Source organism: Leptinotarsa decemlineata, unplaced genomic scaffold, assembly GCF_025532065.1.
Source record: "Leptinotarsa decemlineata unplaced genomic scaffold, Ldec_3_MD MMD2_tig00001064_RagTag_RagTag, whole genome shotgun sequence".
Classification (NCBI taxonomy): Eukaryota; Metazoa; Arthropoda; class Insecta; order Coleoptera; family Chrysomelidae; genus Leptinotarsa; species Leptinotarsa decemlineata.
In genome coordinates, this window is record NW_027412558.1 from 9,356,283 (window position 1) to 9,371,260 (window position 14,978).

General features: G+C 33.0%; 1 protein-coding gene and 1 long non-coding RNA gene across 2 annotated transcripts in view; one reads left to right on the forward strand and one right to left on the reverse strand.

Moving 5' to 3' along the window:
* The window catches only part of Ptr (patched domain-containing protein), an 88,029-nt gene that overhangs the window by 44,448 nt on the left and 28,603 nt on the right, over positions 1-14,978 (forward strand). Inside the window, exons 2-3 of the mRNA XM_074175646.1 lie at positions 3,788-4,061; positions 10,509-10,723. Coding sequence (XP_074031747.1) covers positions 3,788-4,061; positions 10,509-10,723 — 489 coding nt within the window. The remainder of the gene's footprint in view (positions 1-3,787; positions 4,062-10,508; positions 10,724-14,978) is intronic.
* The window catches only part of LOC141482424 (uncharacterized), a 442,404-nt gene that overhangs the window by 23,995 nt on the left and 403,431 nt on the right, over positions 1-14,978 (reverse strand). The gene's annotated exons all lie outside the window — the stretch shown is intronic.

Consider the following 14,978-nt stretch of genomic DNA (forward strand, 5'->3'; position numbering starts at 1 on the left):
AATTTATACTTCTTTGCCAACATAACATATTCAATGTCCAATTTTGATATTTCAAATATGAAAAAGAAGGTATGAATTGAGACAATAAAAGTGATTTTCGACAGTTTCTATCTGATGTTTGACCAATTAATTTTTCTTAATGAAAAGGTTTCTTTCCATAAATCTAAAATAAATAAAATGGTGCCGTTTCAATTATTATTATTCTCAATTCTCAAGTGATTTTTGCAATTTTAGTTTTCTAGTGGGGAAAAGTGGGGAAAAGAAACATCAAACTCATAAAACAAGTCAATAAAGGAAACCGTATGGACATCTTGGAAAACCTAAACATCCATAAATTCAAAAGTCATAATTCACTTATCGTGGAACAAATACAAATCAAAACACAACAAGACCTAACATTCAATATACTACACAATAGAATACACATTCCTAGAAACAGTATTAGTAAATTATACTGGAAATTGATGCCTTTCTCAATTGATTCTGTTGTATTGTGTACTCCAACTCAAAGGATATTACCTGATGTAACTCAAGTACAAGCAAATTTAAAGAGACATCCGAATGACAGGACAGGACAAATATTTGAACTAAGGCGTTCTAACCGTATAAAAAAAACAAACAAGAAGATAAAACGTTCAGTTTGAGTGAAGCTTTGAAGATGATAGCACAGCCTGCTATCGAAAGCGCTCGCATATAATAAGTAGAAGTTAATAAAGCTTCAAATCCTTTTAAATTACTGAACCACTCTAGTAGTTCACAAATATTATCGAAAATCACTATCAAATTGAATGAAACAAATTTATTTTCGTGTATGAACATACACACTGGCCGGGTGTGAATAGGTGTGAGCCACAATAAACCCTTGTGGGTTGCGGTGAAGGGTCGAATAGACCCACCCACTTTAGACCTACCTACCTATACACTGAATCAACGTTGTATTACAAATTTATCATTTTCATATGACAAATGAAACCTCAGATTTGGAAAATTCAATACATATGATTGAGATTTTCACAAATTACCTTATTACAGTTTTGAAAAAACGTGACACGTGTTTTGCCATACAATGGTTTTTTTCGGACGTGTCTCTACACGCTTCGGGCGGCTAATCATTCGAGAAATCGCTGCCAAAATAAAAAACTCACATCGGCTTCGTATAAAATCGTTTGAAATAGTTTTTGAAGAACAATCAGCTCCGTCCTCATGAGAAATCCTCAGAAGTTTTGAATATTCTGGCACTAACCAGCTAGGAAAGTATGGTAGAAAGTTATACTTTGTTATACATAGATAGATATATTGATTTATTAGTCATTTGTGCTACATTATGTAGATGGGCAGGTCATATTTCTGGGGTATAATATAAATGTATAACATTATAAAATGCCATTTGAATAAATAATAATGTGACACACATTGTAAAACAAACAAATACATATTAAAATATAAGTAAAAAATAGAAATAGATAAACAACAAAATGTTACGATATATACGTCACAATGAAAATGACATCACCAACTTCAAGTATAAATTCATCTTCTGAGTAGAAACCTTTTTCTGATAGAAAGACTTTCAACTGTTTTTTTTAAAACTTGAGGTGGCAGTGTCTTCATATCGCATGGCAGTATATTGAGGAGACGGATACCAGCAAACATAGGACACTTTTTATACTTTGCGTGATGGTGTTTTTGGGTGATGAGCATATGGTTATTCCTAGTATGATAATTATGGACTTCCGATCTCGACTCTAGTTGTCTTCTATTTTCATGGATATACGCCAATGTTTTTAGAATGAACAAATAGGCAACAGTCAGTATTTTATTTTAACGAAAGATCTCTTCACATGACGTTCTGTAATCTAGATTGAAAATTAGCCTCAGTAATGCTTTCTGTTTTATTAAAATTCAGTTCACCTCAGTTGCTAAACCCAGACAGCAATGTTGTTGTGAATAAACGATTGAAACTTAGCGAAATGAACTGATATCAGTACCTTAGTATCTAATTTATTCTTAAGAGATTTAATGAGATAATACGATTGATTCAATTTCTTGGATATGAACTCTATATGTTCTTGCCAAGTGAAAAGTGAGTCCATTATTGTTCCTAAGAATTTTGTTGAGCTTGTTAATGCCAAGGATTCATTCCGGAAAACGAAATTGAAATCATGTAGGCTTCGAGATGAATTTGCAAATAATTCCATGTAGTTTTTCTCAGGTTAACTATAAGTCTATTTCTGTAACACCAGTCATCAAATTCGTTTAGGACTGAGTTTACAAGTTTATGCATTTTTCTGTTGTTTTACTTGGAAGAATAATGGAAGTGTCGTCTGCTTAAAGGTATATCGCACCATTACTTATATTATCATATAGATCATTCACATATAATAAAAAAATTAGTGGACCGAGTACACTGCCTTGAGGTGTCCCATTTGTTACAAAGAATCTATCGAACATTGTATCATTTTGTTTCACCTGAAAATATCTATTTGTTAGGAAAGACATTATAAGCTGATTTATGTTTCCTCGAATACCAATCTTAAATAACTTATCTAATTGGTTATAAATTGGTTAAATTACTTTTCATATGGAACAACCACAACCAAAACAAATTGAACAGTTTTTATTGGTATGTGGCTTGAATATGTAATAAAACAAATGAATTCAATGTGTTTTCTTGAATTATTACTCATCAGAGAGAAATTTTAAACAGGAAAAAGTCATTTTTCAAATTCATCACAGTTGTTTTCAAACATATAATTTCTAACCAGTAACAAGAACTCTTAAAGATGAATTAGAATTATAAATTAATTGGAACCGAAATGAGCCTACCACAAGACATTAAACAACAATCGATGCCGTTTTCTCTAGACATTTTTCTGATTTCCACTCGAAAACTTATGTATCTAATTTCTCATAACATAAGCCTAATATCTCAGTCTTACAATCAACTACAGTAATTACTGATGTATCCAGTAATGAAAATAATAAATAAAAATAAAAAGTCTATTAAGTGTTATTAAGCTCAGTCAATTTTTTAAAACACTCGATATTCAAACTGATTGAAGATGAATAAAATAGCCAAAGAGGAAATATATTTAAATGTGTTCCATGTGTTCAAGATCAACATATTTTCCAATTCAAATATTGACAAATATCACCAATACTGAAAATCTAATTTGCCTTACAAACCAATAAATATATCAAAAATTTTAAAACGACATCGGGAAATTTCGTAATATAGTTTTAGGGGGTCAAGAGTAGTCAATGACATTATAACATCATGGAACGAGGTGAACTGTTATTATGGTGAAAAAGTAACTGTTCCGTAATTTATTCAAATATTTTATAATTAACAAGGTTTTTCTTAATGTCAATGATTTTTTCCTATTTTATATGTATGCATATAAAACGTGCGGTTATCTTAAGAATTTAAAATAGGTAGACTTTTTCAAATTTGAAGAATATCAATTGAAGTTTCAATGATTTCAACATATCATTTGAATTTTCGTTAAATATATTTGTGAGATTCATTTATTTTTCTATCATACTCGTATAAGTTCTCCACAGTATCACTTATAAATATATAAGCCATATTTCTGTATAATTTATCATTTTTTACCAATCACGACTTAACATAGTGATTCCCCCTGTTGGGGTTAATTACTATGAAAACTGAGGAAAAAATATTTCGAAGGCATTTTTTATACAGTATCATTTTTGATAACGAATGTTACTGTTCATCTTCGACAGAATTTGAGTTTCAATAATAATATCTTGTATTTTTTTCCAGATGGTGGGCCTACGAATAGTGGATGACACTTTGAATAAATCTTTCTACAAATTAGGACTTCTGGTGGGCAAACATCCTGTCATTTTTCTGACCGTTCCTATACTCGTAACGATAATAGGATTGACTGGTTTCCAACGAATACAGAACAACATAGATCCTGAATACCTTTTCAGTCCTATCAATGGTGAAGGAAAGGTCGAAAGAGCGATAGTGGAAAGTTTTTTCAAAGTCAACTACAGCAGCCGATTTAGTGTAGCTAGAATAACAAGGGCTGGTGAGTGATTACAATAATAATTTTTATATTCCTTTCAGCATGAAACATACAAATACATAAATTTAACGATTTAAAAAATCTAACTGTACTTTCGTCCTATGAGAAACATTTTGAATGAATTGTATTTGTTTGTGGTAGTGAGGTAAATGAAAAAGGGACCCATGGTTTCAGCTGCAGACAAAGTTCTGGACGTTTTCCAAGACATTACCAAGTCAACGACATCATAAAAAAGGCCTTGATATCAGCCGGGATATCTTTCATCCTAGAACCACTAAGTACTAGTCGTGATGATGGCAAACATCCTGATGGGATGACCCTCGTTCCCTAGAAATGTGGCAAAGCTGTCGTTTGGGATTTAACATGAGCAGTCACATTGGCTCCATCTCATTCATTTGGAACATACAAAAATGCAGGTGCTGCTGCCAAACAGCAGAAATATGGAAATACTTCTATATTTAATCATGAGGCTGTGAAACTTTCGGTGTATTTGGCTAAATTTCGTTAATGAAATTGACAGAAGGATGACTGAAGAAACTAAAGAAAGAAGATGTACCACCTTTCTGATACAACAAATTAGCTGAGCTATACAGCGTGGTAATTCAGCTTCTGTTTTCGTCACATTTCCATCGTCATATCCACCCGATGAAAGTTTTCTTCATCCCGTAGTTTTCAAATCATATTCATACCCGTCATGATGAGAGATTGATTTCTCATAACACCTTCCATATTCCTGGTAATACTCTCCATAAGCTTCCACCAGAAGATAGAGAGAAATATGAACAAGTTTTAGAATTATCTTCTTCTACCAAATTCAAAAGTCTGCCATATCCAATTCAGTTTCAAGGCGTTTAGCTTTGAATTCCTCATCCCACCGATCCAACGAAGGGGTGATTACTCAGAAGAAGACAGCGATGACGATCGTAGTATCAACAGTTACAACTTTGCATCAGTAATACATTCTTCAGTCAGAACTCTTGGGTCTAATGGTAATGGGTTGAAAAATATTGGAAACACCTGTTTCATGAAAACTGTAATCCAATGTTTATCAAAAACGAGATGTTTGCTGGAAGAAGAAGTATTTCTTGAATGAAAGGTGCTTTAGTCAAAGCGTTCACAAAAGTTGTTCACAAAGTGGTCAGAAGATGCATCTGATAGAGTAATAAACACTGCCTACTTCAAAAGTCAGATTCAAAGATTTGCCCCCGATTCATTGTTTCTGTCCATCAAGACGCCTAGAAATTCTTTGGATATCTTTTGGAAGGTTTACATGGGAACCTTAATAGAATTACTGAGAAACCTAAACCGCCAAGAGTCCTGGCTGAGATATTTGAACATGAACAAATTTCGTTGATCAAAAAAAATCCACTAAAAAGTGCACAGACTGTGGACACTCATCAGGAATCATCGATCGTTTCTGGGATTTGTCTCTCCTCATACCACAAAGAACTGGTCAACTGAGTTCGTCACAATGCCTGGATTCCATCCTAAGAGAGGAAACTCTGGATGGAGATGGAAAACTAACTGCTTCGAGGTGCAAGGAAAGGAAAAAATGCACAAAGTACCAATCAATAATCCATAAGTTTCTCCGTACTTTAGTAATTCGTTTAAAAAGATTCTCTTAATCGGAAAGATTCAGAGGCAAATCGAATGTTGCTATTGACTTTTCTTTAAAAGGATTGGATATGAGCAGTTATGCAGCAGACAATGTGGCTCCTTGTTGTTAAAATCTATATGCACTTTCGAATCACAGTGGGACTACGTACGTTTAAAGGTGGTTGACAATGTTTCGTGGTGCATTTCATCAGTTCGGACTTTCATTGTTTAATATGATATGAATTGACTTAAATCCCTGAAAAATCTATAAAAATTAAAAATATTAGCTGAAAAAAAAAACAAGTATATTAAGCAAAAAAATGGAAGTTACAATGAAATACTCACAACGGACATTACACAGCATACTGCAGACAACCATATAGTGGCACGTGGCATTAATACAACAATTCACAAGTGTCCCCAAAATTGATGAATTTCTTAAGATTACTTTACCTTAGTATGATTGCCCTCCATTTTGAAAAATGTCTTGTCAACGCCGCTAGTTTTATCGAAGTTTTCTATGAAGAACCTGCCTACATTTGAAAATAAATGATAAATTTCCAAAATTTTGTATTCCAGTTTGGAAATCTCAATGTTATTCTCATTTTAACTGAAAGCGTTACAGAAGAAAACACAATAAATATTCATATTCATCGCAAACAAATCCTTATCTTCTTCATGAGTCATTTATCGAGTTCATATAAATCAACACAGAAACAATGTTAAACGTTTAGTTCATTGACATTTCTGATTCACATACATTCATCATATTATCATTAGGACTAATTCCACCACTCTTGTCATTGAAGTATCATCCTTCTTGCAATTAATGTGCCGTATGTCTGACGACTCCTCTCAATGTTCCACATTGATAGTCGAATCGGAAGCATGATCTCAATTATCCTAATTTATATTCTACCTATTTTGCTACATGCTGCATAGATAATAATCATTTCAATTAGTTTCCATATTCAGAGTTGATTCCACTGTAACGTTGATACACAATAATCAAATAGCATTTGAGTCACTAAGAACTCATAAACATGGTCAAAATGGATAATTTTGAGTTTTCGTGAATAATAATAATGTCGAAATGATAATAGAGATCAAAAACCTGAAATTATTTTCGCCTTTCTCATAGTTTTTATTAATTATTCAAATACTTTCACGATGGAAACGATGAATAATGATTTTTTTTTCAATTGTAGGGTATCTCAGATTTTGTAGGTTAGAAAAAACCTGCCTTGGTCCTGATCAGAAATCTGATGATATCTTTTTTGTGAAGATTCGAATTTAATGTTCGTAGATCAGGTGGCTATAGCAAAAGTTACTTTCTTAAGTGGCTATGAAAAACACGAGTGAATTAATTGTGATATTGACATTGATAAATTAGGATTTGTTTACATATTCCATTCTTGAATAAAATATTTATAGTCAAATCAATCACATATAGAGTGATGATATTCTAAATGATGGTGTGTACAATCGGTTAACATAATATTAATATAATGTTTATATTAGCAAGAGTGTGAAATACACTGCTCTTCACTCGTTTCTATGAATGCTAGTTTGACTTTTGAATATATTCATATTCAGCAGCATTTAACTGAATTTTTGCAAACATTTTCGACGATCGACATTTTTGACCCATGGTGTATTTCATGAAAAGTATACATATTTGCTCTTTCATAAATAATGTCTGGATAATATCCGAGTAATAAGTGTTATAAATTCACATTCTAATTGAGAGCACAGCTAGAAAGCTAGCAAATCAAAGAGATTGCTCATTATAATGAAAAGTAATACGACCTTTTGTGTTCACATCACATTTTCTGTTGCGATTTCAAATTCAATGTTTAAATTTAATATATCATCAAATAACAAATACTGAGAATTACAACATTGTTGCTTCTTCAAATAGAAAGCGCCGGAGTTTTCATACCGAATGGTAGCGAAATTAATAATTCATATTGAAATAATTTGCATACACATCCTCATTGAATTTGAGTGAAAACTATAATTGTGGTAATTGAAAGCAATCATTTGTCATTAGTGCGTTACTGATCTAAGGTATATCGATATGTACATTGTAACAATACGACAGTTGTTTTGTTCCCATTGTTCCCACATTGATTTCAATTCAAGAGCTACCGGTAGACAGCTGTTTCAGCCTATTGGGCATCGTCAGTACCGGGCAGGCGGTTCTCGATTGAAGACAAAATGTGAATAACCAAGAAAAGTACTTAATAAAAATAACTGCGTAAACGCAAGCGAGACATAAGTGGAACCACCTATTGGTATGATACCCAAGTCAAATTGCCAAGTTTTTATGTCATTGTAGACCGGTAGACAGTTGTCTACCGGTGGCTCTTGAATTCAAATCAATGAGGTATGATATATATATATATATATATATATATATATATATATATATATATATATATATATATATATATATATATATAGGTTTATATAAGTGAGTGGGAAAGTAGGAATTCAAATAACAGGGTGATAATTGAAAATACTTCTGAATACTTACTCACATATATATACAATCTATCGCTTCAAAAACACTTCACTAACTTTCTTCGAAAGCTTCTGGTAACTCCTTTTCCATATTCTCTCTTTCACCATCACTGTCGTCATTTAAATGAACTTATTTCCACCATTAATATGGAAGTGTCCATATGGTCTTTTTCAACTTAAATTACTTTTTTAATCTTTTCTGCCAGTCTTCTTTGGTAATATTAGATACTTCCTCTTCAATTAGATCTATTACCTTCTTATTAAATTTTGTTTGCAGACATGTTGAGCGTACACATTCTCGAACCATCTGTCCACCCTTTCGTAACTGTGTCGTGAGTGTCATACCAAGTTTCATCCAAATAGAAAATTTGCCGTTGTTCTTGTCTATATTTAGTTATTTGTTCTAAGAATTTGTTATGCAATTCCACTATTCTTGTGCTTTTCATAACTGCTTGAAGTTTGTTTATTATTTTAAATCTAAATCCTAGTTTCTGTATCTAATTCTGAAGAGTTTTGTCACAGCAGCTCATGTTATGGCCGGAAGTATTCAATTTCTTCCTTATGATTTCAGTTGTAGGAATCTCATTGTTTTTGTAACAGTCGCATATAGTTTTTTTCAATGATTTTATTAGATGAACATCTAAAGGATTTTGGTAATCCTGTATCATATCGCGTCTTGCGTTCCTAAGGAAGAAATTTCAGTCAAATCTGATGTTGCTGGTAATAGTTTGTTTCCCTCGAAACCAAACTTGAGATTTTATATATAAAATTGAGAAACTAAGCGACTGGAGGTATGTAAAGTCAAAAATAAAAAATCAAAAATCTGCTTCACTTTGCCAAGCTTTCGCTTCTAATCGGAACCTTCTTCAGGGCCTATAATTTATTGAGTTGTGGGTTTTTTGCCAATGAATAACATTACAAATCATACTTACAGTAAAAATAAGTGAAAAATAATGAATTGAACATATAAATTGACGAAAGAAAGTTAAACATTGATGAATTTTTTTGTTTTGACAAATTTCATACCTTCACATAAATGTCATTTTTCAATGACACCAATGCACCAATATCGAATTTCAACACTCAAATCACGATCAGTTCCTGAACTGAACATTAATGACACGACGGCGATAAACATCCCCGCATTCTTGATTTCTATTCGCCACCGTAACATGACTTCAAATTCAACTTTATGACCCTTCAGCCAATCATAAAACTCGGTTAGTAAAAATTATCCAATACGAACCGCCAAGTCTACAGTCACGTGGACTAGTTCGCTGCCGGTTCATTTCTATGCATTTTTTTTGGTCTTTGAGAGTGCCGCCAACTTTAAAAGTGCACAATATCGTTTACTTCGACTATACCGACAAAAACATGAAACAAGACCCCAGAATAATTTTGGATGACCACAAAGTGAAGTTGATAGAGATAGCTGAGGCTTTAAAGATATCAAACGAACGTGATGAACATATCGTGTATGGATATTGGGGTATGAGAAAGCTTTGTTCAAAATGGGTGCCGCGCGAGGTCACAATCGACCAAAAACATCTACGAATTGATGATTCTAACTAGTGTTTGATGCTCTTCCACCATAAAAAACCTGAATGTGTGCGTCGATATGTGATAATGGATGAAACATGGCTCCATCATTCCACACCAGGATCAAAACGATCGTCATTAGAGTGGACTGCACGTGGTGAACCGTCTCCAAAGCATGCAAAGACGAAACAGTCGGTTGGCAAGGTTAGGGTATCAGTATTTTGGGATGCGCATGGTATAATATTCATCTTGAAAAGAAAAAAACCATCAAAACCAACTATAACATAGTATTATGGGAGCGTTCGAAGGACGAAATTGTGGAAAAACATCAACATCTGAAGAAAAAGAAAGCGATTCTTCATCAAGACAATCCACCCTGTTAGAAATCAATGAAAACGAGGGCAAACTTGCATGAATTGTGCTTCGAATTGGTTCCGCATCCACCGTATTCTTCAGATGTGGCCTCCAGCGACTTTTTATCAATTTTTTTCTATGTTAGCCTACGAACTCTTCAGTCCAACTGTTATCTTTACAAATGTCTATATTTCGTTTATTGAAAAGTGACTAGTTTATAAATTTTTTAGGAAAAAAATTTCTTGAGTTTTTACTTTTCCGTCGATATATAGAAATATGCAATCATCGTAAAAATCTATTCAATTTTTCAGTTGATTATATTCTACTTGAGTAACATCTCTTTTGGTGACTAATAATTTCAAGTAGTTATAGAGTCAATTATAGATAATCCCTTATTACTAGCCTCAAATAACTCATCAATCCGTATTTTTCCAGGTCGCTTCGGCCGAGTAATTGTGACTTCAAAAGATGGCGACAAAAATTTGCTGAGAGCTGATGTCTGGAGAGAATTGAGACTTCTAGATGAATACGTCCAAAATATGACTGTGTTCTATGATGATGAATACTTTTCCTATAAAGACATGTGCGCAAAATGGATGACGGATTGTTTCACCAACGACATTCTCAATTTGGATTATATAATGGACGATGTGAGTAGACTCGTAATATTAAATGCTTACAGGGTGTTGTATATAGTGTGAAAATTTGTAAGCTGTATGGAATCAAAATGGGGGTTTCATCCCTTCACGAACGGTTCAAAGGTACAAACTTGTGCTAGTTGTGTATTAATGAGACTTCACATTTTAACATGTTATTCCCAGGAAAACATTTTTCATGTTCGATGATTTTAGAAGCTACCAACGATTGTTGAACCCTTGATGGGTTCATTATGATTCGGTAAAAAAAAACAGCTTTTATTGTAAGCCTGGAAAAATTGTATATTGCATCTCTGTTGAAAAATACTTTATTTCACCGAATTCAGTCATTTCTTCATTCACTCGTCGATACATTATCTGAATTATTGAAAACATTTTTCTGACTACCCAAGTTCTGGTAAAAATACTAAACCCTTTTCTCTCTTACGAGACCTACAATGTTGTAAGTACTTGTGACAGATACCCGACGGTAAAATAACTAACCCAGTTATTGCCACGCAGAGATGCGATGCATTCATATACAAAAAATTAGAGCAGCATCACTCATTTTTACGTATTAGTTCACTTTTCCGTTGAGTTACAATTCCAGTCTTATCTGATATTACCGAAAAAGGGTCATTAGTATACATGTTCCATCAATCCCTGTGATGAATTTTTCAAGATCGTTCATATGTATACAAGAATAACATTTGGGCCAAGTATAGATCCTTGTGGAAGTCCATCGTCAACTACTTTAGATTCAAAAATGGTTCATGTGATTCATCCAGGGAAATGTTCCGGTATAATTATATATTGAAGGCGGTCAATTCCAAGATCCTATCCAGAAAATATATTTGAAAAACTTAAATGTTATTGTGAGGGGACGATAGTTAACCATCAAGTTAGTACAGTTTTTTATGAATAGGGATGATTATTTCTATTTTCAGGTTTTTGAGAAATGGTCGATTCATGATAGATAAAGTGACGGTTCTATTATGAAATTTGGTTCGTTTTCCGAAAGAAGACATAGTTTCCAATATAGTATAATCATAAATCCAATGTAACTATCTTTTTATTGCAAATTTCGCTATTGAACAAGTCTGTTTTGATGATTCATGCAAAGTAACTCAAATCGCAAAAAGAACACCCAATTTTTGCTGAATATGAACATTTTATTCGTTCCAGAGTATTTCTGTAGAAAACTGTTCCTGATTCAAAGATCAGATGCAGTTCTGAAAAATGTTGACGATATTACTTCCGCTAAGAAATAGGTTTTTTATGGGGGAGACATAAAACAGTACGTTTCGAAAATTCCTTTATGGACAAGCGTATTCCATTGTGTTTTCAAACGACAATTAAATTCGATGCTCCCGCAATTTAAGAACGACATCAAACTTTGTGTAACATCTATAAGGTCAGGTGCTCAATATATTGTGGTCGGCAATTAAATTTATTATTTTGGATCAAGGATGGTGATCGAATACTGAAACAATAGAAGAATGAAAATGAACGTTAATATAATACCACGAATAGTGAAATTATTCGGCAAATATTGAGTCATTAGTTTCTTTGTTTGGTGAGTGAAGATGTTTACCCAAGTTAAAGATGGTTTTCAAAATAGTAATATTATAAACAGGAAGAAAAAACTTTTCGGTGAGTAATTTAATCAAGAATTAATTGTGACAGAGTCCTCAAGAAAAATTTAATTAAATTCGAAACCTATCTTCAGAAAAATTATTGAAATTGTTAATTCTTGAAAATTTTCTGTTCAAGAAGTAACCTAACCTAATTAACATTGCCCTCGGAATTGTAGTGAGCTAATTTACATACAGGGTGTATCAAAGATAGGAGGGGTTTCGGGAAAAAGTTGTAGAGAATAGTGAAACCTATGTTCCAATAATTATTACTAATATACAAGGTGTCCAATAAATGTATGACAGACTGAACTTTTTTTTTAAATAGAATACTCCAGATAGTGAAAATATCTGGAGTATTCTATTTATTTCATTGAATTATAAAGTTTCTCGGGTTCAGAAGTTATAGTGAAATTTATCTCGGAAAAATATCTCCTACTGGATCGAATGCAATGAGGAAATTTTTCAACCAAATATCCTTGAGTGTAGTGTATTTTCATTTCGTCTTCATAAGTTTACCGAACGACACTTTTTCTATACAGATATAAACAAAACTCGGGATCACTTTTTTCGCAGTTTTTTCAAATGGAACACCCCGTACATAGGACCATCCCAGAATAGTCCACCTTTCAGAAAAAGTAGGGATTGGCTACTTTATTTCCGTCGGAAATGTATCCAGTTCTAGGAAACAGGCAGTGTCAATCATAAGAAAAGTAAAAAATAAAATTGCGACAAATGAAAAAAATTAATTAGCGGAGATGCTTTCAACAGTTGAAAATCCTCATGTAAGTACAAGGGAAATTGCAAGAGAGTTGAACAGAGCAAATCTGGTTTCTTATTTTTTTGTTTTCGCTCAAATAATCAATGTCGTTAATTTGCAACTTGCGATAAAAAAATTATAAAGATCTATTCAGAAGAATAATTTTTGAATAGTAACATTATGAAATCATAGTGACCCAAATACATCCTCTGCCGATACTTAATACAAAAGTTGTATTTTCATTAATATGTTTGAGAAACGTTTTTTCTTCATCCAGCTGTCGCCTCCTTACACCCCTCAAGAGTTGAAACTTGTACCAGCTAAGGATTAACGAGATCTTACTTTTCAAATTGCGATTCTTTGCAATGAAATGATACCGGAAAATAAAAATTATAATAATAACTTGCCGACTATCAATAACTGTAAAACAATCAGTTCATCTTCCCCAGATCGACAGGAGGTAGACATCGTGTAGACTAGAAATTGAGAACAAAGAACAGAATACCACTGACACTGCCGTTTGTTTGATTATACGACTCTTTGTCGCTACAGGCATAAGAAAATACATTAAAGCTTCGCTTTCTTCGACTATTCACAATCGACAATCTCTTTTCCTTTCATTCTCGAATCTGATTAAAATTTTCAAACAAGATAACACACTTCAGAGTTCAAGGTTCACATAATAGAATTGAGCGCAACGTGAGAAAAAATGAGCACCTACTCGAGGATCACAATGTTAATGAGACAGCTTCATTCAGAAAAGAAGGTCAGCGAATTTCAATCTTCATTGTAATTATAACACTCACTTTCACAAGTTAATATTCAATAGGAGCTTGGATTGAAAAAATTTGTTATATCTTCTTTATTGACATGACACACATTAGTGAGTTCATGTTCTAACTATTCAAATTGGAATATTCTTCGTCTAATTGATCTAATATGTATAACAGAAATATGAAAGCACAAAACTTCATGATTGTTCTGATTTATTGAAAACCACATTGAACACCATATTGAACGCCTTGCTACAGAGTGAAGGAAGCCTATTGATTGGTCCAGGTAGACATATCTGAAGAACCATTTTCGTGGCTTCAGTCAAATTTCATTAAACTCTAGCAGATGGTAGTTTTCATTGAGTAGAGCAAAAGTCTAGATGAGCGCGAAGCTCCCTCAACGTATTCCAAGGCGAGCTCAGCTGAAGCCTTAGAGTCAATCCCTACCAAACCAAATATACGCCATCCCATTTTATCTGGGAGCGCCAAGATCAGTCGCTTATTTGATTTTAAAGCATTAAACTCCATACCCATATGGACTAACTCTTCTACCCACCTACATCCGAATCCCCTTAACCCCCAAAAACAATCTATACCAAACAACAAGTAGCTTAACCAAGCTGTCAAAACTTGTGAAAATGAAAATAAGCATCAATATACAGGTTGTACAAAAATGTGATGTACCAAAGTTGGTAGAATATGGTAGAATATGGTAGAATACTCTGTATATTTGCACAACGATTGATTTCTTTCGAAAAAGTTGTTCTCAAAAAGATATAGTCGTTTGAGTCTATACTTGGTTGGTGGTGAGATTTATGTCACTAAATATCTCGTAATTGATCAAATTGAAATATTCTCAATTATCCTTGAGAATAGTGTATCTATTTTCATTAACTATTCGTAATTTTACCAAGTGATGCATTTACATGTACAGAGGTAATCAAAAACAGGAATCGTTTTTCTTAGTTTTCTCAAATGGAACACCCTATAAACTAATTGATTTCTATCTGCAAAATACATAATTCTTGAAAAAAATTTGAAAAGGCATCAATTTCAAAGAGCTAGAATTCACAAGATATGTTCAAACAATCTTCAGTTTGGAA